Consider the following 26,303-nt stretch of genomic DNA (forward strand, 5'->3'; position numbering starts at 1 on the left):
CTTTCATACAATTGTCGACAGGGGGGCGCCTCCTATATATACTTTTTTTCGTGTCAACAGCAGCAGGCGCAACCGCAGGAGCTGCCTGCAAGTGCAAGGATAACAGGAAACTAACAATAAGTTGAAGCCATTTTTCTTGTACCCATACATATACGAAGTGCCCCCACTAATGCGGAAAAGATCTAGAAACACAGCATGAAAATGCTGAAAATTCATGGAAAGCTTGGGGATTCAAGAGTGATTATTTGAAGAGCGGCATAAAGTTGTAGGATAAAATACACACAACTATTTATATTAGGCTACATAAAATATTCAAAAAACATTACTTAAACTTAATGACTTTTACTTATTGCTTTAGAAAATGTTATTGATTTTAAAGAGAGATTCTGAAGTCAAAAAAATGTGCAAACTTTTTTTATTTTTATAATTATATAAAAAAGTAAACATTTTAAGAAATAATTTAAAAATATATATTAATAGACACGGAATTACTAGAATTTTTCTTATACATACCTTTTTTTTCTAGTAATGGGAGTCATCATTTTGCCATCGAACACTTTCAGTTCGCAGCATCTGTTGCAATACGGAGAGCTCGAACGCCCCTCTACATTTTTCCTGACTCCCTAGGATTTTCCACTACCATATCCAATATACGTTTGCCTTTTATGATTTATGCTGGCACCGGCGGCATTTGTGTATTGACTTAACACGAAATGCGTTGCATGCCACCGAAAAGGGCTTCTAGCCTCCATTGCGCTTCGCATGAAAATGCATTGATAGCGCTTTTCCTTTCCGGCCACATATTGAAATGCATCTGTATGAATTCGCTTTGGTATTATGCGTAATAAACAATCATTCCCAGGTCGATATAATCTATGCTAATTCGCGACCTCATCGTTTTCGGTTTTGTTTGCTCTGCTGGATGATTGGAAAATTGTTAATTAATAAAGTTTGCAGTTTGGGGATGCGCTCGTTATTTATTGCAAACAGCTAGATATACTTTGTATCTGTAATTAGTATTCGCGACAAACATAATTAAATATTGATTTAATTATTAATATTCGGTACATATGTTGATATATATATAATTTTTCAGAAAATGTGGGAGACAAGAAGATAATTTGAAAAGTTTAATGTGCATTAATAAATGTAAAAGTTAGCCATGCCTAGACCTAACCAACTGCAGCTTAATTAAGTTTTTTCTCCTGCCTGCGGCATGTTATAATTTATGAATAGAAAATGAGTAAATTAACTGCACTGAAATATGTCTTATCCTTCGCCTGGAAGCTCGGCAGCGTCATTATCCTTGCATATTTGTGGGCGTCGCAGGCATCGTGGTTTTTTCCCCACTTCCCCCGGTCGGTTTTTTGTCCACCATTTGGAATTCCAGGGCAAAAACGTGGGTCGCCAATGTGGCAGAGGAAGCGCGGCAAAATGCTGTAAGATTCCTAAGCTAATTTCATTAAATATTCATGGCCACGACACGACAATGCACACAAAGTGCACACAAAAATACATGTACATATAGACAGGAGACACAAAAGTGTATACAGCCACCGACGTCGTTGCATTTTTTCTTCCTCCGGAGCTACAGATACACTCGAAAAATTCCAAAGTATTTAAACATTAAGTTCCTTATAATCTGAATAAGAATATAATCTAAAGAGTCTAAAAGTATGCTACAACTTTATTAAAACTAAGAAGTAAGGCTTTTATCAGTATAATATTATTCGTAGCATACTTTTAGACACCTTACAAAACATTTAAAGGGATTTTAAGGCCCTATTGATTTATGGGGCACTCCTAAAATATTTTAAAATAATTTTTTAGTCCGGAAAAATGTTTCACTTTTGAACCACGATTTTTCCAAGTGCAACCACTGCCAAAATGTCAAACGGGCTTAAATTTTAACGTGCCTGGCTAAGTTTTCTCGCCGAAAATGCCGCACATGTGTGGCTTAGTCGATAGAACGAGAGTGACAGCTTTTTAGAAAGAGGATGCAGAGATGTATGCACATATATCCTTCATCCACCCATTGTTGTCCCGAAATTAATAGTGTTTGCGTTTGGCGCTCAGTGGCAGCAGCTGCCCCTGACAAATTTTCATTTAATCACTTAGCCCCGGGGTTCAAGGTGATTTGATTGCATTTTGATAGATGAGTCGCAAAATAAATAAATAAGAGCTGGAAAAAGTCTACAGACATTTGATAAATGTTCCAGCCTCTTTTAGGTTGCCAGCCAATTTTCTAATGCGGTATTCCACACCCTGAACTTTTTTATTTCCACCACTACAACTAATTTAATTAAGTTGCACAAAAAGCAGAAACTCCTGGGGGTTGAAGTGGTTGGACTGCAAGCGGGTGCATAAATAAAAAGGGGGCGCAGATAAAAACCCTTGGAACAACATTGGGGCTGACCCCAGACAGCGAGTCGTGTCCTTTGCAACCCGGAGACCATTAAATGGCCTGACAAATGGTATATTAGCATTGGGCAAATTTCGCCAGAATGAATAGGTTCACTAAGCCTCGGGGATACCCTGAATGGGTTTGCCAAAGCTGCAGGGATTTTGCATAAAACTTAACTCTCAAAGGTAAAAAGTCTAATAATATTTTTTGAGAAGTTTAAGGGGTTTGAAAATGTCTAAAAGTATGCACCGATATATTCTATCTTAGTGAAACACGACTTTTAATTTGTAACTGCATAGTTTTAGGGTCCTTTGGCAGTATTATTAAAACACCAATACCATTTACTTTTATTAATTTCAATCCAAAACATGTAAATCTGTGGATTGTTTTATTCTTAACATTTCTTAAAACAATTTAAGCCCTCGTAGAGGGTCTTTCGCATTCTTATTTACCCAACACCCTGGACTCCATAAATTTATGCAGTTTTTGCTTCCCCTTAAAGAATTTTACAATTTCTTTCCCTTGTTTGTTTTTTGTGCAGTTTTGCGATTTCCTGCCAACTTCTGGGTTTTGTTTGCTTGACTTGTGTCCTGGCAAATTTCTTCGGACAGCTTGAGAAATGGCAAATGGATAAAAGTAGATGGGAGATACTCATGTCCATAATAAATTTGTGGCCCATGTTTTGTGTGCTATGCAAATTTATTTAACGATTTAATTGCACAAATGTGTCTGCGAAATCGATTTAAATGGGCACATAAGGTTGCTTTAATTAAATATTAACACGCACACATTTTTTATGGTATCAATTTGAATTAATTATAGTTCCGACGGCACTAAAAGCACAATCAGAATAAACCGTGTGAGAATGCAATCAAAAAATATTCAATAAAATGAAATGAAAACAGACGCGAGGTGAAAACCCTACCAGTTGGATGTAGAATCGTCTTCGTGGGTTCCCATGTATGCAGAATGATAAAAAAGTTGTTATTTCAGTCTTTTTGGGTTTTATTTTTTAACGGTGCCCGCTGAACATGAAAGGTGCAGATAATAATTGAATTTTTATAGAAGAATGGGGGAGTGCCGCTGGAAATTTGGGAAAAGAGAATAGATACTGTGTTCATAAAATTGTTAAGTTAAAAGGGATAGGAAGGTCTTTTAATGTAGACTATGTAGAAAATTAAATTATTTCATAAATACATTTAAATTGAATTTGTAAATTACTAAATATACAGACAAAAATATCACATTTTTTTGACCTTTTCTCACGAAACACAGTTACCAGTGTTTCCCGATCCCCAACTTACACATTCGAGTACATATTTGGTCTGATGGGCGGCAAATTAAATAAAGAACGAATGTGCTGAAAGGTGTAAAAACCGTGTAACTTTCCACTGTTGTACAAATGTGTACGTCTGGTTGGTGCACCTGGCCACATGATGGCATTATAGGTGGGTGGTTGGATGGTTCGCTGGCTCTGGATTGGGTGGTCGGACGATTTAGTCCGCTTCTCACACTTTATGTGTCTGTAATTGAAAATTAAGCGCCTGTCATCGGGCCAAGGCGGAAAGTGTACAGTATCTGAATCACTGAAAACAAAAATATCTTATCTAGATACCAGAATTAAATTAAATATTATTAGTATGTGGACTTTTAGGATAATGGATTATAATTATAAGAATGAGTTGAATCATTAAACCAATGAATGCATTAATAACAAACTTAAAAAAAGAGATCCACCAAATTTAGCTTGTAGAAAACAAAACTTATTTCTCTGTGTAGCCGTGTTGGAATGAGCAACTAAGCTGCAGGAATGAGGTGGTATTATAGTGAGAGAGATGGTGCCAGATATACAGAGCATGCCTTACGGACACACATTTTCAGACACGGATCCACCCGGATAGGTGAATCGCATTTCGATTTGCTGCCCTCACTGGGCAATTGCCAGCTAACCAAGCCGTGCCCTCAAATCCCCCGATGTGTCCGTACTCCTCCTGTTTTCCTGTGGTTCCTGCCATGTGCGGTTAATTTGTTTCAAATCAGCTTGGCGAAGACGGATGACGTGGGTCCTGCGTCCTCGCCATGTGGGTAAAGGATTTCACGGCTCCACGAGGATTTAAAGCAATTGACTTGTGGCACGATCTGTCAGCCAGAATGAGTAATTGATTATGCAATCCAGAGGATTTTAAATTAAGTATTCAAATTAGGTAAATATTGCTGTACTAGGATGGTGCAATAAAAATGTTAGAATTACATAAATAGCAGTGTAGGTTAAATCTAATTTTTAGGATTTATAGTAACTATTATTTTGGTTAAACCAAGTATTATGCTCCTCTTAAAATATCGTATTTAATTTTTCCCATATTCTATGGAAACTCTTATTTCTTGCCGATTTTTGCAAATTGAAAGCTTCCCTTAGTGAAGCATTCATAAATCAAAATGCCCAGAGTGCAAATCCCTAGCTGAAAATTTGCACTTGCTGAAAGCCAATTGTTTTCCTATTTTTTGTTCGGGTTTTCCTCGAAAGAAAGACTTGGAAAAAGTGAAAAACCAAAGGAGCACCGAGGGGAAAACAATGGAAACAGAACTTACTAACCCAATTTAACTCCCATGTATATAAATACGACAATAGCAACAAGCGCTGTAAACAACGAGTGGGGGAGAAACCACAGTAGAGGCAACAAAAATTCTAGAAACCACTACAACAACTGAGCACGCGATGCCAGCATAAAATATGAACGGGCAAAAGGCGCAAATAAAAGACGAAAGCGTCTAAAATTACGGAAATACCCGGCCGGGAAAAGTTGCAGGGGAAAAGTAGGGGAAAAGCGCCTCGGAGTCACCGCAGTCGCTAACAAATGCAAGCACATAAATGCGGTCGCTGAGTGGCGTTCATTTTCCTTTGTCGAGGTTACGAATGGGGTTTTTCCCCCAAATATAGGATAGCGAAAAGTCCGCACAAAATGTACAAAAAGTTCCCCGACTTTCGTCCAGAATGAATGTTTATAATTAAAAATAAGTAGAAAAGAAGCCATGAGGGATTTTTAAAGTAAGTTTAAACATTTTACAAGGTAAATAAAATAACCTAAAAGGTTTGTTTGATAGTTACTTTAGTAATACTAAATCTGTTCAAAAGCTAATAGGTGTATAGAAGTATACCTTGTTGGGCTCCCGTACTCAACTATTTTATTGCATACTCTTAGGCATATTTAATAATGCTTTAAAAACACCCGTGATTTTTGTAAGAACTATAATACGCTGTGCGATATATATGCCTCCCTTTTCTCTACCTGTTTCTTAAGTATACTTCTGGGTCTTAGTAGAACATCCATTGTCTTAAATGCCTTGTAAGCGACAAGTAAATGAATTTCGCCACTGGGAGTCGAGACTGTCTTTGGCAGACTTTCCGTGCGTTTCGCTAGGAATTCCGGTATAAATATTATGCTCTCTGAATACTTCTCACCAGTTGCGCCATAAAACACTCAGAGGTGGCAAAGTAAGATGGACATTGTTTGTGGGGGGGGCTTGGGGTTAAAGGGGGCATGTTGGGGAGCCAAGACAAACTAAGGGTTAGGCCACAGGCGTCCGTTTTAATGCTCATTATAATTATGGGTTGCTGTGTGCGTGGCACACGACGCTTTTATGGCCTCCACCCCTGAAAAAACACGAGAAAAATCAGCACAAAAACAAGCTCGCTTAATGACTTGCACGGCAGGTGGCGCTTGTGTGGCACATCGCATTTCATACGCCACGTTGGCCGCCACAACAAATGTTTATAAATTGTACATCCGCGCCTGTGTGTGCCGAGGTGTGTTGTGTGTAAAAGCTCCACACACCCGAGGTGCTGACAACACGGCTGCAGTGCATTTAATAGACTGGGCCTGCAAATTATACGACAAAAAGTGTGTATGATGGAAGCAAAAAAAAAGTAGCACACTTCCAGGTTAGTCAACTCTGCGTGGAGTTCACAGCGATTTAGCTGGTGACATCACCGCAAATGAATGCTTAATGTGACTGGCCTTGGAAGGGTAAATGCGGAAAGGAACTCGGGGAAATTCCCCACTAATTATTATTATATTATATTATTATAATAGATTTCAGTCTTAAGTTGGTGCTGATACCCCTTTAGTTAGCTTATAGATTGAATCTTAAGTTATCTTTGTACAAATAGTTATAAAATAAAATAATATTTAAATATAAAGAAAATAAGCTTTATGGTTAAAGTATCTAGAAGACCTTTCGAATCAATTTTTATAATTTGTTTTATGAGTTTACATTTTATATACCTTAATCGATGAAGGACTTTTATAGAATAAGCGATGATTTAGCAATAATTTTATAGTTCGATGTTGATACATTTTAATTGATGATTGCTTAGATTAAAAAAAAATCCATTTAATATTCATGTACATTTAGCTATATAACAAATATTTTTGAAAATACATTAATTTTCTTATGCCTTTACTAACATTGTAAAAGTTTGATCCTTCATTTGAAGGGCAAAATGGATTTATTTTTCTTTTTAAGTTTAATAATTTTTGTTGGTGCTTAGTGCTTTGTTTAGTTTTATTATCATGCCTTACTTGCAGAAGCTAAAATCTGACATTTCCAGACGTCCTAAAAGATTTTAAGTCAGTCATTAAATATGTAGCATACTTTTGCGAGCGTCTCGCTCGACCTTCGTCCTTGTGTTCTTTTTCCTTCCTTCGCTTCATTCGAGCAGCATAATTGAAAAGGAGCAAGGCAGGTTGGGGGAGGGGGAAGGACCCACAGGACAGAGGGGGAAGGACAAAGAGCAAACCAAAGCAAGGTAGAAAGATGAAAGGTTTACAAAGCGTTTGACTGCTGAGCTGCCGAATGTGTGAGTGTGCGTATCTGTGTGTGCACCAAGACCAGCGCACATCCTGCATCCTGTACTCAAACACAGACAGATATCCTAGCGACCTTCAGAGAACTATGCAAAGCAGATGCCAAGGGCTAAATAAAATGCTACAGCACAAAAAAAACGTATAAAATTGAAATAAAATTGTATCTTTGCGTTGCAACATATGTAAGGTATTTGTAAAATAAAATTAAAATCTCTGGCATGGCTTATTACCTTTATTAAATTCGCAAGCTTAACTTTTGGAATTTTAATGCAATTAATGTTGTTCGGATAACTGAGGGTTATCCTTAGCCAGGGGGCTAAGTTGTTGGGTTGATCTGCGAACTTCAGCTTAGGTCAAAAGTCAGACTGCATATTTATTTTCCCCACAAGCCAGATGCAGTTGCATCGCTGGGAAAGTTTTCTCCGGCAAAAGTTCAAAGTGAAAACTATGTGAGCTGAATTTGCAATGCGGCAAACTGAGAAAGAAAATAGGGAAAAACATCGATATTTTTTGTCTAGCTGAATTTACCGTTCGCACTGCAGTCAAGTGCAAATTACAAAGTTGGAAAAACAACGCATTGATGAAACAGCAAAAATAATTATTAACTATTTTAGCTCGTTTTCTCCAGTTTTCTAAAGAAACTTTGGAACATTAGTTGTTGGTAAACTATTTAAGGGATTATCGTTTTTTTAAAGCAAGTAGAGGAGATGTTCTTCTTCAAATGGGATTTAAATGAATAAACATTCATCTTTTATACAAATAAAATAAAAAAGTTTTACTTTATATTATTTTGTATGATTTATTGACTTAAACACTTTAAATATCTCAGATTTATGACTTGTAAGACACGGAGTTTTTCAAATCATTTGCTTTGCAATCACGGGGCAATAAATCATAAGAAATCCAGACGCCAAGGCGAAGGCATTTCGCTTGCCAGGGAAAAACTATTTCTCATTTGCATAATTTTCAGCAATCTCGCCTCACTCCTCTGCCCCAACCAAAATCATATGGAAATTGAAATCAAATTTCCAGAGCACTTGAGGGGATTCCCAGCAGACCCGGCAAATGTCCATCTGCAATGAGTTGCTGTCACACTTTCCACAACTTTTACTCTGGCTGTGTGTTTTTTTCGCTGAGCCCGTTGTTCTGTGCCGGTGACAGTTTGAAAGGCTCAAATTGCAGTCGATAGTTGACCCAAATCCCCAACCCTTTGGGCCCCCAAACCACGCCCACAAAAAAACCGTGCTGTCACGAATGGAGACGAAAAGAAAAGTCAGACTGACGCACACATATGCAGAAAGTTTGGGGAAAAAGTGAAAAAACCCCGAAGATAAAATGAAAAATAGGAGATTTAGAGCTTTTTCAAGACTTCAAATACACAGAATTTATATTATCAAACATTTTATTTACCGTCTCTTTATATTTTAATTCAGATTCTTTATTCTGAATACCACAAAAAATAATAAAAATAATATAATTCTATTAGGAAATTTAAAATATCCCATTTTCAAGCGAAAGTGAAAACTGGAACGTCGTAGATATAATTTTTGTGCATCTCACTGCAATTTTTTGCCTTTCGTTTGTCATTCTGCAATGGTGCAGCGCGTGTAACTGTCAAAGTTCGGGGATGCACAGACTTGACTAGCTACATCCAACATTCCGCCCCTTTCTGTCCGCCCATTTCTCCATTTCCCTCATATCTTTCTCTTTTTCCCTGATGACAGACAACTGCGGGCCCTTATGTGACATTGTTTACCTTTGCCAACACCCAGAAAAAGAACGAAAATGATTTACGATTTGAGTTTTGCGCGCTGGGAAAACATTGCCATTTTATTTTGGCACTAGACAAGGCTAACGAGTGCTGGGGAAAATAACAAAACGTAAACCCGAAATGCAGCGAAAGCAGCTCGTAGAGCTTAGGCGGAAACGTGACCACGCGGCGTATGAGTAACGAGTTATGAGAGGGCTAATATTGTCAAAAGGGGATAATATATGGGTTCAAAAATATGTAACGTAAATGAAAACAAAAAAAATAAAGTTTTTAATACGCTTTAAAGGCAAAAAATATAACCAAATGTTAGATTAGAATTTAAGATTAATTTTTAAAAATATATCTTAAAAGTTAGATACCAATATTTTAAAGTGTTGAACAAATACTTGCAATACTCTTTCAAAATTTGCTTTTCCAAGTTTTCTATAAATTTATTGATTTTATAGTTATAGAATAACATTTAAATAGTAATTTTTTAAATATTAGAAATACTTGTCATATTTTTTAAGCCTTTCTCTTGAAACGTCTTCATTTTTGAAGAATTTCTATATATTTTTTGGGATTTTAAACAAACTCTGTTTGTGTTGCTTAGCTTTCACCCCTAAGAGGAAAAAATTATGAGAGCTGGCGCCCATTAGACCACCAAAAGAAACCCGAGTGGGTAGTTAGAATCTTGTTTGCACAACATAGTCAACATTTCCAGCTACCAAACCGCACTCGGGCCACATGTGTGTGCGATGTCCGTAAATGCATTACGACACTTTCTGGCAACCGCAGAGAACTAAAACTGAACAATGACGCAAACAGCTTCGGACTGGCCCAAATGCACCCAAAGCCAATGGTGGAATAACTAACGCAACAATGACAGTAAACAGAACCGCAAAATGTTCATCAGCTTCATTATTGTCAACGATTCTTTCGGAAAATGCCATTTGCAATTGCACAGAAAATTGACACATTTTTCGCCGCATTCCATGTGTAATTATGTGAAAGGGGAAATGCCAATACCTGCAGGCCCTATTGAAATATATTGCAGCGAAAACGGGGATTAAATAATAAAGCGGCTTAATGGGTTGGGATTTAATTGAAAACTGAAAGGCAGGAAAATTACAAAGGAATATTTGATGCTGATGAAATTGGAGACTAAACTGCTATTCATCTAATATTATTGGTAAATGTGGTTGTATGGGGTGGTTTTATTAAAGCATAATTAAAGAGTTTTAAATGTTAAGCAGCTATAGCACAGAATTTTAAAGGATTTAGGCATTGCTGAAATTATTATTATTATAAAATAACCAACACAATCCCTAAAATGTAAAAAGTCTTAAATCATTTCTGTAGCCATTAAGTAATTAAAATTAGTAAAGTAAAACTGCCGGCATGTAAAATTACCTCCGACCTTGATTGATCTGCTGTGGGTTTGGTTGCCATCTCATATGGCTGCAATTCCATTAACCGAAGAGGTTTTCCTTGCCCCCATCGTCCATTGACCACAACAAATTGCGCATACGCCGTGTTGCACCTGCTCCACAGCGGCAGAGGCAACAGTCCGATAATATTTCTCATCTTATTCAGAATGCATAAAAGTGGCAGCTGAAGCGGGAGCCAGGCAGCGGAAACAACATGCTTTCAAATCAATCGCAAATGCAATTTACAAAATTGATTGGGGACGAAAACGGAGGCACGAATGCAGCGGGAAATGTTGATGAAGACGGGAGCCATGGATGCACCATCCATCGAAAGGCCGTGGGGCATAACAACTCGTGTTGCAGCAGGCGATTTACATTTTAAATTTGCCTTGCCCCAAAAAGTTGCATTGCCAGGAGAAACGAAGAAATACATAGTACACTCGAGTAGATACCGAGTTGCACACACTTGATAAATGTCGTCGTCTTCGGATTGTCCTTCCTCTCGGTCTGTTCTCTGTTCTGGTCCTGGCTCCGGTTCCCTGGAGCATAATAAATTATGCCCAAATGCTTGTAACATACCAAATAGAAGCATATTTCTTAGACCGTTTCGGTGGCACCTCTCGGGTTAAAAATTTTGCACATAAACGCATTGGAATGGTGTGTACTTAAGTTAAGTTAACTTGTTTACTTGGAAGACGGGCAGAAAAAAGAGATAGATTTTAATAAATTGCCATTTAACAGAAGCAAAATTTCTAAATTAGGTAATGGAATATAAAACTACTAAAATATATCTTTAAAAAATGAGAATTCACTAGTACAGATCTTTAGAAAATATTTAAAAATCAATTATATTAAAATAATATTTATAAACTATCTTCCTACAACTATCTTTCAATGCACTAATTGTCCTTGATCCACTTGCATGTCCTGACAGTGCCATCTATAGTCTAATCCCTCCTTAATCCTCTTTCCGGGATTTCGTCTCCAAAGTCTTCTAAATTTTAAGCAGCTTAGTCACACGTGACTCTCCCCAGAGGCACATTTATTACAGCTTTATGTAGTCAAAACTTAATTACCACATTAAATAAATCGCAAGCTCTTGGGCAAGCGCATAATGAACATTCCTTTACGGCAATCGTAAGGAGCAAGTTTACTCAACACTTGAGAGGTTTTCCTCTACACAATACAAATTAAAATGGAAAACTGCGGGCTCTTCTGCTTACCTTACTTTCGTTGCTCTGACCTTTGTGCTGGCTAAGAGTTTCTGTTCCCCGGGGTCTTTTTAATTAAGGCCTGGCAGTATACTATATATATTTTGTTTAACTCTGCCGATTTGTAACTTTAAATCTAGGTAATTTCTTCTCTCTGGGCTCTCTCTGACTTAACTGCTGCCACTTAAAACTAGTCAAGATGCACATAAATCTGATCCAAGTTCCGGATACAGAAGGACAACGTCTAGTGTGAAATATATATGGCTGGACGGGAACATTAATTGTCTGGCTGACAGTGCGGAGAAACGAGAATAGGTCTATAAAAATGATTTAATTTAGCATTTTTTCGGGAGAAAAACCCCTGTATGGCCGTGGAGAAAATCATAAACAATTCGCAGCGTGTGTCACACATGGCCGGAGATATTAAAAATGTTATTTCGACGAGACTTTTCGGCGATTTATTGACACAGCCAGCTGCCGCAGCGCATTAAAGTATGCTGCGAAAATGGCCTGCGGATGCGCAATGTATCTTTTCGCTCGGATTGCCTCTTTTTTATTGCTCGGCAAAGTATGCAAAGTACATGGCACCGAGTTTTCCCATCTAATTGCAAATATTTGCCACTCCTGGCCTTCTATTTTCCTTGTATCCTTGTTGCCGCAGTCCTCGTAGTTTGTTTTCTATTCCTGCACGAGATAAAGCGCTTAGCTCTCCTGATGGGATGCGAGCTAATGGCTTGTGAAAATGTTTTTTCTGCCCGACGCTGTAAAATAACCAGGCAGACGGCCACTTGATTTCCACTAAGTTGATTGAGCTGCTCGAATTCGGGCGGTGTGTGGGTGGGTGGTTGAAAGTCATTAGGGAAGTCTGTCTGATTCGAAGAGGGAAAGGGTTGGGCCCTAAGGGAAGCCACACATGTGGGCTGCAGCTTTAGTTTCCTGAGGATAATGATATTACTTATGTACATGGTACCTACAAAATATATTTGGATTGTTTACAAGGCAATCAAACATGCCAATAGAGTGTTAAGATTCGCAACCAATAAAATTCTTATTAAATATAAAAAGTTACAAATATTCATTTTAGTTTATTTTGCTTTGCAGATTTTATAAGGAAGATGCTCCACATTATTCAAAAACTGTTTACTTGCTTTTCAATGTTCATTGGGTTCTCTTGATTTCTGATATGCATATCAAATGGAAACACAGCCAAGGCTGTTCGGCAAATACTTTCCTTCCAATCGATTGAGAAGCGGGTAAATCATTCAATCAATGTTAAACCGTTTCAGCATTATTTTCCCTTTTGTTGGACGCTCTTCACTTGCCTTTTCATAGCCTCGGCAATCGCTATTGATTGAAGGGTGGCTTGGGTGGGCGATCCCAAGATGGCAATGCAAATTATTCATGTATAAGCTCAGTACCAGCCCACGATTCTGGGGGTTTTATGCACCATTCGCTGGAAATCTGCCCCCTTTCGCTAGACGCTATTAATATCGATAAAAAAATGAAGTTTTATGGCGGGCAAGTGGGGCTGCTCGGCTGGCTATACATTATAATTCTCCCAGGGAAATCGATAAATTTTTATTCGGTTCCGTTCCGCTCTTCCGCCGACTTGTCATGGCTACCAGGACATGCGTTTGCGCTTAACCCACATGCATCTGGCGGAGCGGTGGCTTCGATGGTTTCGGTGGTGGTGGTGGTGGTGGTGGTGGTGGTCTTGCTACTCGATATGGTGGTGGCAGGTCGACTACATTCCACCCCCGATTGCCCGGATTCCTCGATTTTTAGTACCGGCATTCAGTGGACTTCTGTCGCCTGTGACAGTATTTATTTGTGTTTCAACAGAAGCGGATCCTTTTTTTTGTGCCATATCCTTTTATACTCGCGCGTAAAAACACACACATTGTTGTGACAAATATTTGGCGCATCGAGTCGATTGATACTTAATTTTTCTATAGTGTATAGATCTATGGATACCATTTGAAAGAACCCTCTTACAGGGGCCAAAGTCACAAAAGGTAATTGCATTTAAGAATGTGCTTTGTATAATATAATATTAATATAAAATCATGAGATTACATTAAAAAAAACGAAGATAAGATCTTAAGAAGACTTAAAATAATAGAATTCTTAAGTAAGCTTGTAGCGAAAACCTGACTTAAACTAAGATACTTTAAGCTAGGATACTTTTGTTTTATTAAAATACTGCAATAGTGACTTCCTGGAACCAGTTTCTAAGTATGGGTAATATGAATGAGTTATTGTATTTGTAGTCCAGGAATGAAATGCTTTCGCTTGAATTGCCGGTCAAGTAAGCCCCATAATTCAAGGGTTAATCCGAACTGTTTGCTTCGTTATCCTGCACACGAAGGCCCCAAGGACACAGCTCATATTGCACTGCCAAAAGGCCATTATGCAAATTCCCCGGGCGCGCTTATCGATAACATTTAATTTCCCAGAAGCAGCTGCTCCCGCCATCGTGCCATATTCGAATAATTATGGCCACATATGGCGAGAAGCCGCTTGAGAAGGGAGCAGTTTTTAGGGGGTCCTCCACCTTTTTTTTGGGGCGGAAACTTTTGTGCATTTTGCACTTGATAACAATCGCTTTTCGGTTGGGTCGCTGGGGCGCAAACTTTCACGCGAAAAAGTTCAAGGACAGCGAATGGGGCAGCCACATTGTAGATTTTATAGCCACATCCCTCTCCACAAAATCACAAAAGTTCGGGACGCAGGCGGCGCTTGTTTAACTTGTCTGTTGAAATTGCTTTTTCGATTAAGTCGGCCTGTGTAAACTGCCATCGAGTGCATTTCATATTGTGTGGCATGCAGCGAATTTGGCCTCAGTGGGTCCAAAAAAAATGTAGAACAGATCGGAAGATGAAGATGAAGAAACTTTGCCCTGTCAGTCTAAGCGTCCTGAAAGTTGGCGGTCGGATATTGTTTGGCAAGCGTTTAGCACATTAAACCAACTTTTCGTGCTGATGGTGTCGATGATATGGAGCGAGATAAATGGGAATGCTTAAAGTTCTGCACTCTGTAGCTCCATGAGATACATATGTTTTAAGAATTAAATATATATTTAACACTAAAAATGCCAGAGCTCACACCCTATATATGTATCTTTGCAGAAGTGCTTTATTTTTAGATACTTTTCGGATTGTTGCCTTTTAACAGTCAAGTAAGATAACTTTAAAAGTGCAAACTGCAAGTTCAGGCCTCTAAGTGCTTCCAGTTTTAGGCTTCAGCAGTCCTTTGGATCGCAAGTAGCGCACAATAAATGGTGTTGTACCCAATGTGATGCTAATTCTGGCTGGAGCAAAGATCTTGTGCACGGCAAAGGCCACTACAAAGGTGCTTCCGGTGGCCACTTTTTCGGCAATCGCCGATGATCCTATGCCCAGGAAGTCCAGTATGGGCATCAGGTTGATGCCACTGGACACGAGTAGATAGAAGCCTCCCAGGGAAATCACGGATATGCCGATGTGAAAGGCCACAATGGTGGCTCCATATTCCTTGAAGGCCCGCTTCAGTTGCTCCCTTTTACTCAGTTTTATAGTCGCCGTGGTCTGTGTGGAGGCTGATTCGGTACTATAGCTTCGAATACATGATCCTGCTTGGGTCAACCCATCCGTGTTTTGAGAGGTGAACCCAAAACCTTGCGATTTCTTGATAGGGATAGCCTCAGCTAAGGAATTCCTCATCCAGAATCCCGCTTTAAAGGTTTGCACAGCTGACATCTTTCTCAGGTTATACAGACCAAAAGGCAAACGGGTTCTTAGAAGCACACAGGCCTTTCCCGATTTTAGGATCATTCTCGTAGGTTAGGGAAAATCTTAAAGTGGGTATTGTATCTTGTTAAATTCCTTATGATTTATATGTGCTTCGAAAAAAATAAACAAATCTTAAATGACATATAAGAAAAAGAATTCATGCAAACATATTTTCTATATTTGTTTGGATTTATTAACTTCTTTAACGGGGGTAACGAAAAAACAATTTTTTTAAATTTTCTCCTCGAAGCTAAGTTACATAAAAATTAAGCCTTATCCTTTTATTAAAATGTAGAGTCTCGTACAAGATCGTATTCCTTCAGCACCCTGCTTATCTATTACGTAACACGCAGTTTTCCCCCTTTTTCTCCGTGAACGTGCATAATTAGCTCGCTGTGTGTTAATGTCCCCCGTTAAGCTCTAAATTCATTATGGCTGAGACGCCCCTGCGCTTTTCACCCTGCCATAAGCCATAAGTTCAGCGATACCAAAGAGTTTTTCACGAAACACTTTACTCGCTTTTTCCTGATTTGATTAAACTGCAATTAGCTGCGAGGGGGTGGAAAATGGTATAAGTATATACTCCCCTGAAAAGGCAGCTCCGGAATTTCGGTGACATCAGCAAAAGCATAAAGGGCATTTGGGGGAGTATCAACCCTGTTTTTGACTCTGCTTTAAAGAGCGTTGAACTGGTGCCAGGGGGAAACGCCCCACTGAACTACTTTGCACCATATTGGGCACTGCCAAAATGTGTGAGCACGTGCAGGCTGCGGATTGCTAAATGGATCTATGTGGCGCCAAGGCGACAGAAAAGTTTGCACACTGAAAAATTACCTGAAGGCTGCTTTAAAACCCCGTTTCAAGACATTTCAAAATATTTAAAATCTTAAAAATATGTGAATTTAAAAGGGTAAAGAACCTTTTCATTATAACTTGTAACGTAAAAATACTTTTAAATGTCAATAAAGGTGTCTTAAAGTATGCTACATTAAATGCATTCAGTAAGAAAACTGTAATTAATTCGTTGCATACTTTTAGCCGCCTAAAATATATTTAAAATAAAATTCGAAAACTATGGATGCAGAATTTGAAATTAAATAGTATTTAAAACTCAACCTTTAGAGTAACTTTAAAGCATTCGAATTCTGTATATTTTCTAACGAGATATAAACACCAACCTGTTTCTTATGGTGTACTACGCCGAGCTCATGGGGAAATAGTGGTAATGGGGAATCAAGCGTATTGGGTGCACACCATCTGGAGTAATTTGTGTGCAGAGAGCGTCTTCTCTGGCTTTTGAACTTAATTACATGCTCCCCGCTTTTGTTTTCGATTGCAGGATCCCTCCACGACGCGGATTCCCCGCCTGGATGGCGTCTCGCGTCTTCCGAAGCCGAGTAGTTTTGGCCTGGCCAGCAGCGGTTGCGGCAGCACCACCAACAAAGCCACCACCAGCAGCATTATAACCACCACCACCAGCAACACCACCACGCAGCACATTCGACCACCGACGAGTGCTCCCAAGGCCACGCAGATTTTCCGAGCACCCAGTGTTCCTGCAAAGCCGCGTCCTGCCAGCTCTTATGCCCCATCCTCGGCCGCTCTGCGGGATCTGGGCAGCAGTCTGAAGAAGAGCGCCAGCGGGGAGCGGATAAACAATGCAGTCAGTCTGCTCAGCAAGAGGACCACCACCGTCCTGAAGAAGTACTTCAGCCCAAAGGCATCCGTCACGTCCGAGATGACGAGCTCACTGCCAGTAACCCCGCGTCCCGTGGGCAAACGTGGAATGATGGCCAACGATCAGTTGACCAGCAGTACTCCAATGCCCCTCTTGAGGTCCGAGACCTTTGTCTGCCAGGATGAGGTGCCATCGGAGCGTTCGACTCTGGAGAGCACTCGCTTGTCCACTTTCGGACGAACCATGGATCTCGACTCACCAAATGACACCAAGCTACTGGTCAAGGGATCACCCTCGGCAGATATCACTCAGATAATGAGACCCACACAGAGCACACCGAAAACGACCTTAAGAACATTCTGCTCATTGGATACCACTCACGAGATGACAGTCAGTGCGAAAAATAATGCAACACGCACTGTGAACTCGTCGTTGACAATGGGTAGAACAATGCCAGCCGTCCCGGCCAAGGAGAGTACCAGAACTCTATCCGGAAACCTCACCCATGTTGGAGATATCACCAAAACTATAGAGGGAGTTGGTAATATCACCAAAACCTTGGAGGGAGTCGGTAATACCACCAAAACTTTCGAAGGAGTGGGGAATATCACAAAAACTTTAGAGGGAGCTGGAAATCTCACTAGTTCGGTTGATAAAGAAGTTAGTATAAGTAAAACCTTTGAGGTAGCAGCGAATTGCACTCAGACCTATAAGAGAGGCGTAAATCTCACCAAAACTATGGACGATAAAGCAGGAGATGCCTCTAGGATAACTGAAAAGGGAAGAAATACCACAAAAATCCTGGAGGGTGGACAGAATGTTACCAAAACTATGGATGCTGGATTTGATCTCACGAAATCTATTGATAGAGGAACTTTGGCCAGTGTAACCAAATCCATTTTGAACGAACCAGGTGACTATACCAAGGTGATTCAGCAAGGAGCCAACTTAACCCTGAGCATGGATCAGTTGCCCCTGCTGGAACATATTTCCATGCCCTCCGGCTTGGATATCCTGAGCTCGAAGTGCTCTGGTAATGTGGAGAAGCTGGACCAGGAAACGGACGACACGCTGGACGTGACGTTGGTCAGCTTGGCGCCGGATAAGACCAACATGAAGCTGCCATTGAACTCCACGCTGAACACCGAGAGACTGCTGGATCTCAGTGGTCTCCAGTCGCCGAGGCACATACAGCTTTTGAATCTAACCCAGGAGCTGGAGAGAGGCACTCCCAGTAGGGGGCACCTGCAGGCCGGACGGAGGTCCATTCCCCAGCACTCGCTACTGTGCCTCTCGCCCCAGTCGGCCACCACCACGCCCCACGGGATGCGGATGATGGGACATGCCACCCCGCAGCCAGTTCATCTACTGTCTCCCCTTTTGAAGCAGGCCCAGAGTGCCCTGGTCCTGCCCACTCGAACGCCGGATGGAGACATCAACATGGACGGCAATGGAGCTATGGATACCACCCTGACCGCCACTTCGGGTCGAGCACGAACGCGCTATAGCTTCGGCCTGGATCTGCCGGACACCACGCTGGACTGCTCCATCGAACTGGTGGACAACTCGTTCTCCTCCTCCACCCAACTGCAGCAGCTGCAGCAGCAGCTCCTCAAGAAGCAGAGCTCCTTCGATCTGGACGAGAGTCTGGGCATTCTGACGCCCGATCAGATGAAGGACTTCCTGGACTCACCGCACAACAATCTGATGCACAATCTGGAATTAGTTAGGATGCATCATCCGAATCTCATGCAATTGAGAATGGAGCAGACGCCGTCGCCGGAGGAACTGCCTCTGGATCCCATCGAAATTAAGTCGGAGATTGTGAAGCAGGTGGAGGCGTCGCAGGCATCCAACCAGGTGACCACCTCGCAGCACTCGAAGCTGAGCAATAGCTTCATTACCAGCGTGACCAGTGTGACCAGCTTGGACACGGGCTACCAGGGCGATGGCGAGATGTCACGTCCCGCCTCCCGGGGCGCCTGTGACCACTCGCCGAGCAATGGACCCCACTTGGGCCGGGTGAGTCGGCAGCCCAGCTTCCCGCCGCCGAACCCGGCGCCCCTGAGGCGGCAGGATCCCATGACGGACTCGGACTTCTTCACCGAGTCGGATGCCGATGATGTGCTGCATCGCGGCGACCGGCGGGCCCAGGTGATCGATGGCCAGTTGTATGGCCCCGATATGATGCAGCCGAGCGCCTCGGTGCCTCAAATGGAGGACTCCTGCATGGAGTCGTCGGGCATTTTCACGGACGTGGAGAACCGCTGCGACGAGGAGATGCGGCAGCCGGAACTGGAGGTGGATGTCGATGTGGACATGTCGCCGGATGACTCCACGCAGACCATGCGAAAGGGTGAGAAGTGTATTTGAACTGATTCGATTTGTAAGATGCAGTGATGTTTATAAATTAAACATTTCATTGGATATAGATAGATAGATAGATAGATCGATTGATAGATAGTTAGATAGTCAGATAGCTAGATAATTAGAGAGTTAGATAGTAAGATAAATAAATAGTTAAGTACATAGATAGTAAGTCGTTTAGATAGTTAAACAGATAGACAGACAGATATATAGATAGATAAACATACAGATAGATAGATAGATATAATAAGACACCTAGTAATGAAATATCATATTGTACTCATTATGATGTTATATGCCACTAATGATCGATGCTAATGCCCTCTCCCTCCGTCTCCCACCCTAGGTCAAGGTCAGCCCAACCCCACTGCCGCCCAGAGTCAGCAGCAGCAGCACCAGCTGGCCCCCCAGCAGCGCCCGCCCAGCAGCTGCCTCTCCTCCTCCTCGGCCAACACGACGCTCTCGCTCTCGCTCTCCAACCGCACCTCCTACTGCAGCGTCGACGGCGGCAGCGCGCGCAGTTTCTGCGGCGACGAAGCTTTCGCGGCGGTACGATCCGCGGGCCTCTCAGTTCAGAAGAGCACCTCGCCGCGGCCGCACGCTTCGCTCTCGTCTCTCTGCACGGTGGAGAACTTCCGCGGCTCCGTCTCATCGAACTCCTCGATCGCCTCCCCCAAGTCGTGCAAGTCCGCCACCAAAATCGCTGGAGTCGCGAAATCGCGCGTTTTGAAATCGCCAAAAACACCGAAGTCGCCCAAATCGCCGATAAATCGCAAGGCGCACACGCCCAACAAATGGGATGCCGTGATGAATAAGATCGCCAGCAACAAGTCTCTGATCAAGACAAACTACAATGATGTAAAGTCGAAGGTGTCCAGCACAAGGAGCATGACGCCGGCCTCCGGTTCGAGTCCTGCTTCCGCTTCCGGTTCGGGCTCCGCTTCCGCTTCCGTTTCGAGTCCGCGCGGCAGTCCGAGTGTGAGTAGTGCCAGTGCCCGGCGTTCGCCCTCGGCCACGCCCAAAGTGCCGCCCAAAATTGTGCTGGCCAAGCGATCCATGAGCAGCACGAGCAGCAGCAGCAGCTCCAAGGTCACGGCCACGCCCTCGCCGCCCCCACACGCGACCCCGCCAACACGGCAGCCACTGGATAAAGGCTCAGTTGGCGCCGGGTCAGTGGGTGGTGGTGGTGGTGCTGGTGGTGGTACTGGTTGTATGCCCCATCGGGCCACGAAGGCGCCCAAGTCGCCCACCTCACCCACCACGCCCACGTCGCCGCCCGCCAAAAGACTCCAGTCGACCCTCGTCAGTCGGTAAGTGATCACTGACTTAAGATTGCATTTGATTTATTTGGGAAAGTTTTACACTTCGAGAATGATATAGGTAGGGGCGATAAGAAACTCTTGAGCCTCAAAATTTAAGTTAAAAATTTAATTTTGTAATATTTAAAACAACAATTTATAGAACTGTAAAAATATTTAAATTTTATAGAGCTATGAACGGGTTAGTACCTAGACAGTATTTTATTGTGATCTCCAAGGTGTTTTCCATATTACCAAATAATTTTTAAACCAAGCGCTCTTAAAATATCTATAGATACTAAATCAAATATCTACAGATATATCTCAAATTTCATTAATAAATGCATTTTCACAAACCTTAACTAGATATAAGAAAATGCGGTTTGGGGTGTTTATATTATAAATTCATTAATAAATGCCTTTTTAAGTGAACCTAATAGTCTTTTCATTATTTTTAATATAATAATTTTCAGAAAGGGCATTTGAAGCCACTCACAGCCCAAAAATTCTTTGCTAGTCCCAAGCATATCTTTTGCACACTTTCTTATCGCCACCCAGAGAACATACCGCACTTATCAATCTTCTTATCACTAGCGGCTTACTTTGATTGCGTTTTTGCGTTTGTTTTGGGTGTTCCACATCTCGCATGCTCTTTCGATAGGCCAATCGAGTGGCCATTTACACACACCTGTCTCGGCCACAATTTTAATGAGTTCAGGGGCGTTTGACTCGTACGGCGTGCTGAGCAGATAACCATTGCACCCAGGCCTTTAAATAATTCATCAAGCATTTCGATTCACTTGGAAATTCAATCAGATATGAGCGGCGAATAAATAAATAATTGTGAAAAAATGAGGCGTGCTTACTATTGCCCATTTCTATCCGAACTTTCCCAAAAGGTGCAAATTTATGTGCTCTATCTCAGTTTGACGTCATTCGTCGGTACGAGCGAAGGAAAACCAAGTTGACCTAGCCCCGAATGGGCTTAATTAGATGGGAAATTAACCGGGCTGCGTAGGCGGTAAGCAAACTAAAACCTAATAAACATACACTAATTGCCAGTGAGAATGAGCGATTTATAGAGCTGGGGAAGAAAGTTAAGTACGTCGAAGTAATTAATTTATCGGAACCGTGTTGTGTATAAGTGGCATGCGAAATATGTGTATCTATGGAGTGAACTTCCCATGCCAATTGCACAGGCTTTGGCGGGCTGTTTCCTCATGTGGACACAAATCGCTTGCGGCTGTTGAAATGATAATTTCGGCTGCCGAGGTGCATGCATTATACAAATTAAGCCCAAAGTCACACAAACAAACGGTGGCGTATAATACCACTGAACTTTGACTTTTCAGCGGGAGGTTGAGTAGGTTGCTCACCAAAACCAAGGGGGCAGAACAAATATACAGAGGTTTTTTCTATTTTGTTCGCAGTTCAGTTAACATGCAAAACATTTTCAATTACAAATTTTTCCGCAACTCAAAGGCGGGAGAAAAACAAACAGCAAACAGAAATTAACAAAGCCCGGCCAAAGCTTGTCTGTAAAATTATCATCTTTTGCGTCTGGCGGTATTGTTGTATTTTTATTTACATGACGAACGCCCATAAAAATTCGTTAGATAAGAGATTTTCATCTTGGTTCGGGCACGATTCGGGGAATTACATGTACTTGTTAGTTACTTGTTTCCCTTAACCGTGAGTTTTCTTTAGTTTTAAACTGATGTCTATCACTTGAACAAGCCAAAGCCGCAAGGCAATGGAGGTACCCATAGTATGGGGGTAAAAAGATACTATATATCTATCATCTGAGCCGGCAATGTGAATCTATCTTTGAGTGCGTTTTGTTTTTGTTTGACTTTTGGTTTCGATTCCGATGCCAATGAGCGTGAGTGTGTGAAAAACGCCCAAGCTCAAGCTCAAGTCGAGTTAATTTGAGTCAACTGGTATGCTAATATGTATAAGCGATTGTGTATCCACACATCCAAGGTGTGGAAGTAGCTTTGGTTTTGTTTAAAATTGCATTTGTAGGCATTCAAAAATCACCGGGCGAATTACGTAAATGTATACATTGTTTACCAGTAATGGGAGAGTTTTGTGATGATAGGAGCATTAATGGAGTGGAATTTTAAACGAAGGTTTTCGCTTTAGTTATTTAAATTGGCATAAATAATAAATTAAAGGCATTACATTGCTTAGTATTCGTTTTCATTAGGTCATTTTAGCATTGTTTCTAGGCGTTTAATAGAAAGTGATATCAGCAAGTAAATGAATATTAGATCATCTTATTATTCATAGCCTGCCAGAGCTTGTTTTTGTTTCTAAATGTGTTATACAAATGATTAAGTTCCAAAATATTAAAAAATTTAGTTTTTCATTTCATAAACAAATAATATTTCTCGTTTATGAAGGGTCCAGAGAACTTTTTATCAGTTGAAAGCAACAAAACACTCGTTTAAACTTTAATTTACAATCGAAGTTTAGGTGCAAGCAAACAATCTTTGATTGAATAAAAGGAAAAATAACTCAAGACCCTGAGAGGGAACACGTGTTATCAGCTACGAAGAACAACGTGTAACTCGTAGATAAACAAAAAGCCAAAAGGCGGCCCAAAAAAACATCATAAATTTCGACAAGGTCAACAAAACACCAGCAATTAAGGGGGCACACGAAAAAATTAAGCTCTCCGGATGTAAGAGAACTTTAAATTCGACCACGTAAAATGCAAATATTGGTTTAACATCTAGAAATAGATGGGCATTTCCTCTCGAGGGGATCAGAAATATTATGGTGGGGAGTGACGAAAGCTGGGGAGGTGGTTGAGATTGGAAATCGAACATTAGTCAGGGGTGAGACTTTGGCATAAAACCATTTCTGCCTGGTAAGCAGATTCATTAACACGTGCATGTGAAACGTTGTCTCTTACTTATGCTTTTTTCCAAGCAGTTAAAGTTTTTATGTTGGAGATTCATAAAACAAAAGTGTGATAAAATACACGATGAGAAAAATGTGATTTTATTACATTTTTTTCATGGATAATTCCACCATAAGAAACACTAAAATGGCATAAATAAATATCTATAAAATTCGTTTTCGCCACTAATCAGATCCAATAAATTGCCTTACAGCAATAAACTAGTTTTCGCGCCGTGCATTCATTAACATCCATCAGATACCAGTGTCTATGCTGTGTTTACGACTTTGACCTTTCGCAATGATATGGTAGTTTAACGCTAATGACGTCGTCGATTGTCCGTATGCCTCTTCGATAAAATGGCCATAAATGTCATGGTGTTATTAATAAAAGTTGCCCATCACACTCAATTGATTGCGACTGCGAGTGGCGTGGAAAATGCTAATAAAGTCGTTTTCATCGGGTAAAAGTCGCTGCCTCCGCGGTCTCAACTTTAATTCGCATGCGCAGCAACATAAATTCAGACATTCAGACAATCATTTTGCCAGTCTTAAGCCGGGTGGCAAATATTGTGACAAGTGTCATGGGGGCTGTCAACACGCGGGTTTCGCGCCCATTCAACGCCCACAGAAATAAAAGCACTGTGTGTTTTAATTAAAAATGCAACCAGTTTCCCTTTTCGGCTGGTTTTAAGTTTATTTCACATTATGTAACACTATTTTGCCGGCAAGCGTACCAAGAAATATGTGTACACAAAAAAGGTAAACTTGTTTGGCAAACAAAAAATGGCTGGGAAGAAAAATATACAAAAAGATACAAAAAGGCCTTTCATTTTTGTTTACCTTTTTAATAAACAATTTTCCCGCTTGCATAGCTGGGTCATTCATAAATTCGTAATGGGATTAAAAAATGAAGGTTTATAAATATTAAATTAGCTGCCTCTGGGCGGGCAAATAAAGATACCACTTTTGGCGGCTGACAGATGTATAAATTTAAATAATTTCGATACTCTTGAAAAGCCAGTTTGAAGTGAATCGATTCCACAATATTTGTGCGCTTCAATAAAACCAGTATTTTAATTGCTCAGATCGTCCAAACCATTCCGAGAACAATTTTTACTGCAGGTAATTGTTCATTCTTTTGTGCGGGAAAGGAAGTTTCGCCATCCAATCGAGAGAAAATTTTACAAAAACCATTTCAATCTACAAAGAGCAGAAATATCAACCGAAAATAGCCACTGGGAAGCATTAAAAAACCCAATCAAACAGAGCATGAATTTTATTATGGTTTTTAGAGGTTCTGAGCCGAAAAATGAAAAATGCAAATTATTTTGCACAGCATGAGATGGAACACATGTTTGTGGATCATTAACATATTATGAACTTATGTCGTTCTTAATATACCCTTTCAAGAGTACCCACAGACTGTGTTAAAGGCTAAATATTTGATGGACAACAAATGCTGCTAGAAGTTGAGACTCGCAAAGCTAGTTTGGCTCCCAATTGTACTGCGGCTTGGCCAAATTAAATAAAACCCAAAAAGTTTCAAAGTGTCGAAACTTAACGAGAAACTAGTTGGGTAAATTTACAATTTACGTGTAAACTTATCCCTTTGCAAAAATTACCGAAAATGTGGTTGAGCTCTTGTTTGCCAATGCAATTTGCACAATTTGCACCGCACAAAAGTGTTGTTTGTTCCCCCCCAAACGGAAAAGTTAAGAGGCCCCAGCCCCCCTTTAGATGAATGCAAACGAGTTGGCCCCAATCGGGTTTAAGATACCACATAATACCATATTTCTGCTGACCCTGAACTTGGCCAGAAAGTTGAGCTCGACAATCGCATCGGGGAACAGCCAATTAGGCGACTTGTGAATATTTATGCGCTAATCAATGACCGGATCATGTTTACGAGCGTTTCGGACTAAATAATAAATTTCCAAAAACTGGAGGGAGACCGCCTGACTTTGGGCTTGCTGGGAAATTTATTATTCGGTTGAGCTGTGAACCCCCTCGACCCCAGAAACTGCCCCTTTGAACTTTTGCGTGAGTGACACTTTTCGGGTGTGAAGTGTAGCCAAAATGTGAAGGAACAAGCTGGAAGGCCATAAATCATTTTTATACTGACAGGCTTAATATTTTGCTTGGTGGAATTTGATATATATCTGAATAATAAAAAAGATTTAAAATAAGTATTTTAAAGACTATCGCTTAAAGTCCATTAATGATTTAAATAAACGTTAAAAGTATTTAAAACATATAATGAAAATGTATATTTCAATCTTATACTTAATTTATCACACTGAACTTTGCACATTATTCTCTGCCAATTTCGAGCCCCAAATGGACTTATAAAATATGTCAAAGAAATCGTTGAGTCTCATTTTTATTTCGCCAGCTTAACAAATGGCAAAGCTGATTGGGTTGACCCCAAAAATGGTAGAAATGTCTTGGGCTCCGGATTCTAATGGCACACTATAAATCATTCAGACACATTTACAATAAAGCGCTGTAACGAGTTTCATTGAAAAAGTGTGTAAAGCAAACGGGTAAGGTTTTTGTTTTGTTTTTCGAAAAGGTTTCCATTTCGATGAATCTAACCGAGGTCGCCGGAGGGGTCTGTTTT

General features: G+C 40.8%; 3 protein-coding genes across 3 annotated transcripts in view; 1 reads left to right on the forward strand and 2 right to left on the reverse strand.

Annotated features, from left to right (window-relative positions):
• LOC108034666 (macrophage colony-stimulating factor 1 receptor 1) overlaps window positions 1–14,538 on the reverse strand; it is a 211,861-nt gene extending 197,323 nt beyond the window's left edge. The window contains exon 1 of the mRNA XM_017109608.3: window positions 14,528–14,538. The gene's annotated coding sequence lies outside the window, so the exon portion shown is untranslated. The remainder of the gene's footprint in view (window positions 1–14,527) is intronic.
• Window positions 1–26,303, forward strand: part of LOC108027664 (uncharacterized) — an 82,175-nt gene that overhangs the window by 2,242 nt on the left and 53,630 nt on the right. The window contains exons 2-3 of the mRNA XM_017099203.3: window positions 16,770–19,464; window positions 19,822–20,785. Coding sequence (XP_016954692.1) covers window positions 16,770–19,464; window positions 19,822–20,785 — 3,659 coding nt within the window. The remainder of the gene's footprint in view (window positions 1–16,769; window positions 19,465–19,821; window positions 20,786–26,303) is intronic.
• Window positions 14,778–15,567, reverse strand: LOC108027669 (protein FAM210B, mitochondrial). Its single transcript, XM_017099214.3, has one exon. The coding sequence runs from the start codon at window positions 15,470–15,472 to the stop codon at window positions 14,879–14,881; it is 594 nt and encodes a 197-aa protein (XP_016954703.1). The 5' UTR covers window positions 15,473–15,567; the 3' UTR covers window positions 14,778–14,878.

This window comes from Drosophila biarmipes, chromosome 2L, assembly GCF_025231255.1.
Source record: "Drosophila biarmipes strain raj3 chromosome 2L, RU_DBia_V1.1, whole genome shotgun sequence".
NCBI classification, from domain to species: Eukaryota; Metazoa; Arthropoda; class Insecta; order Diptera; family Drosophilidae; genus Drosophila; species Drosophila biarmipes.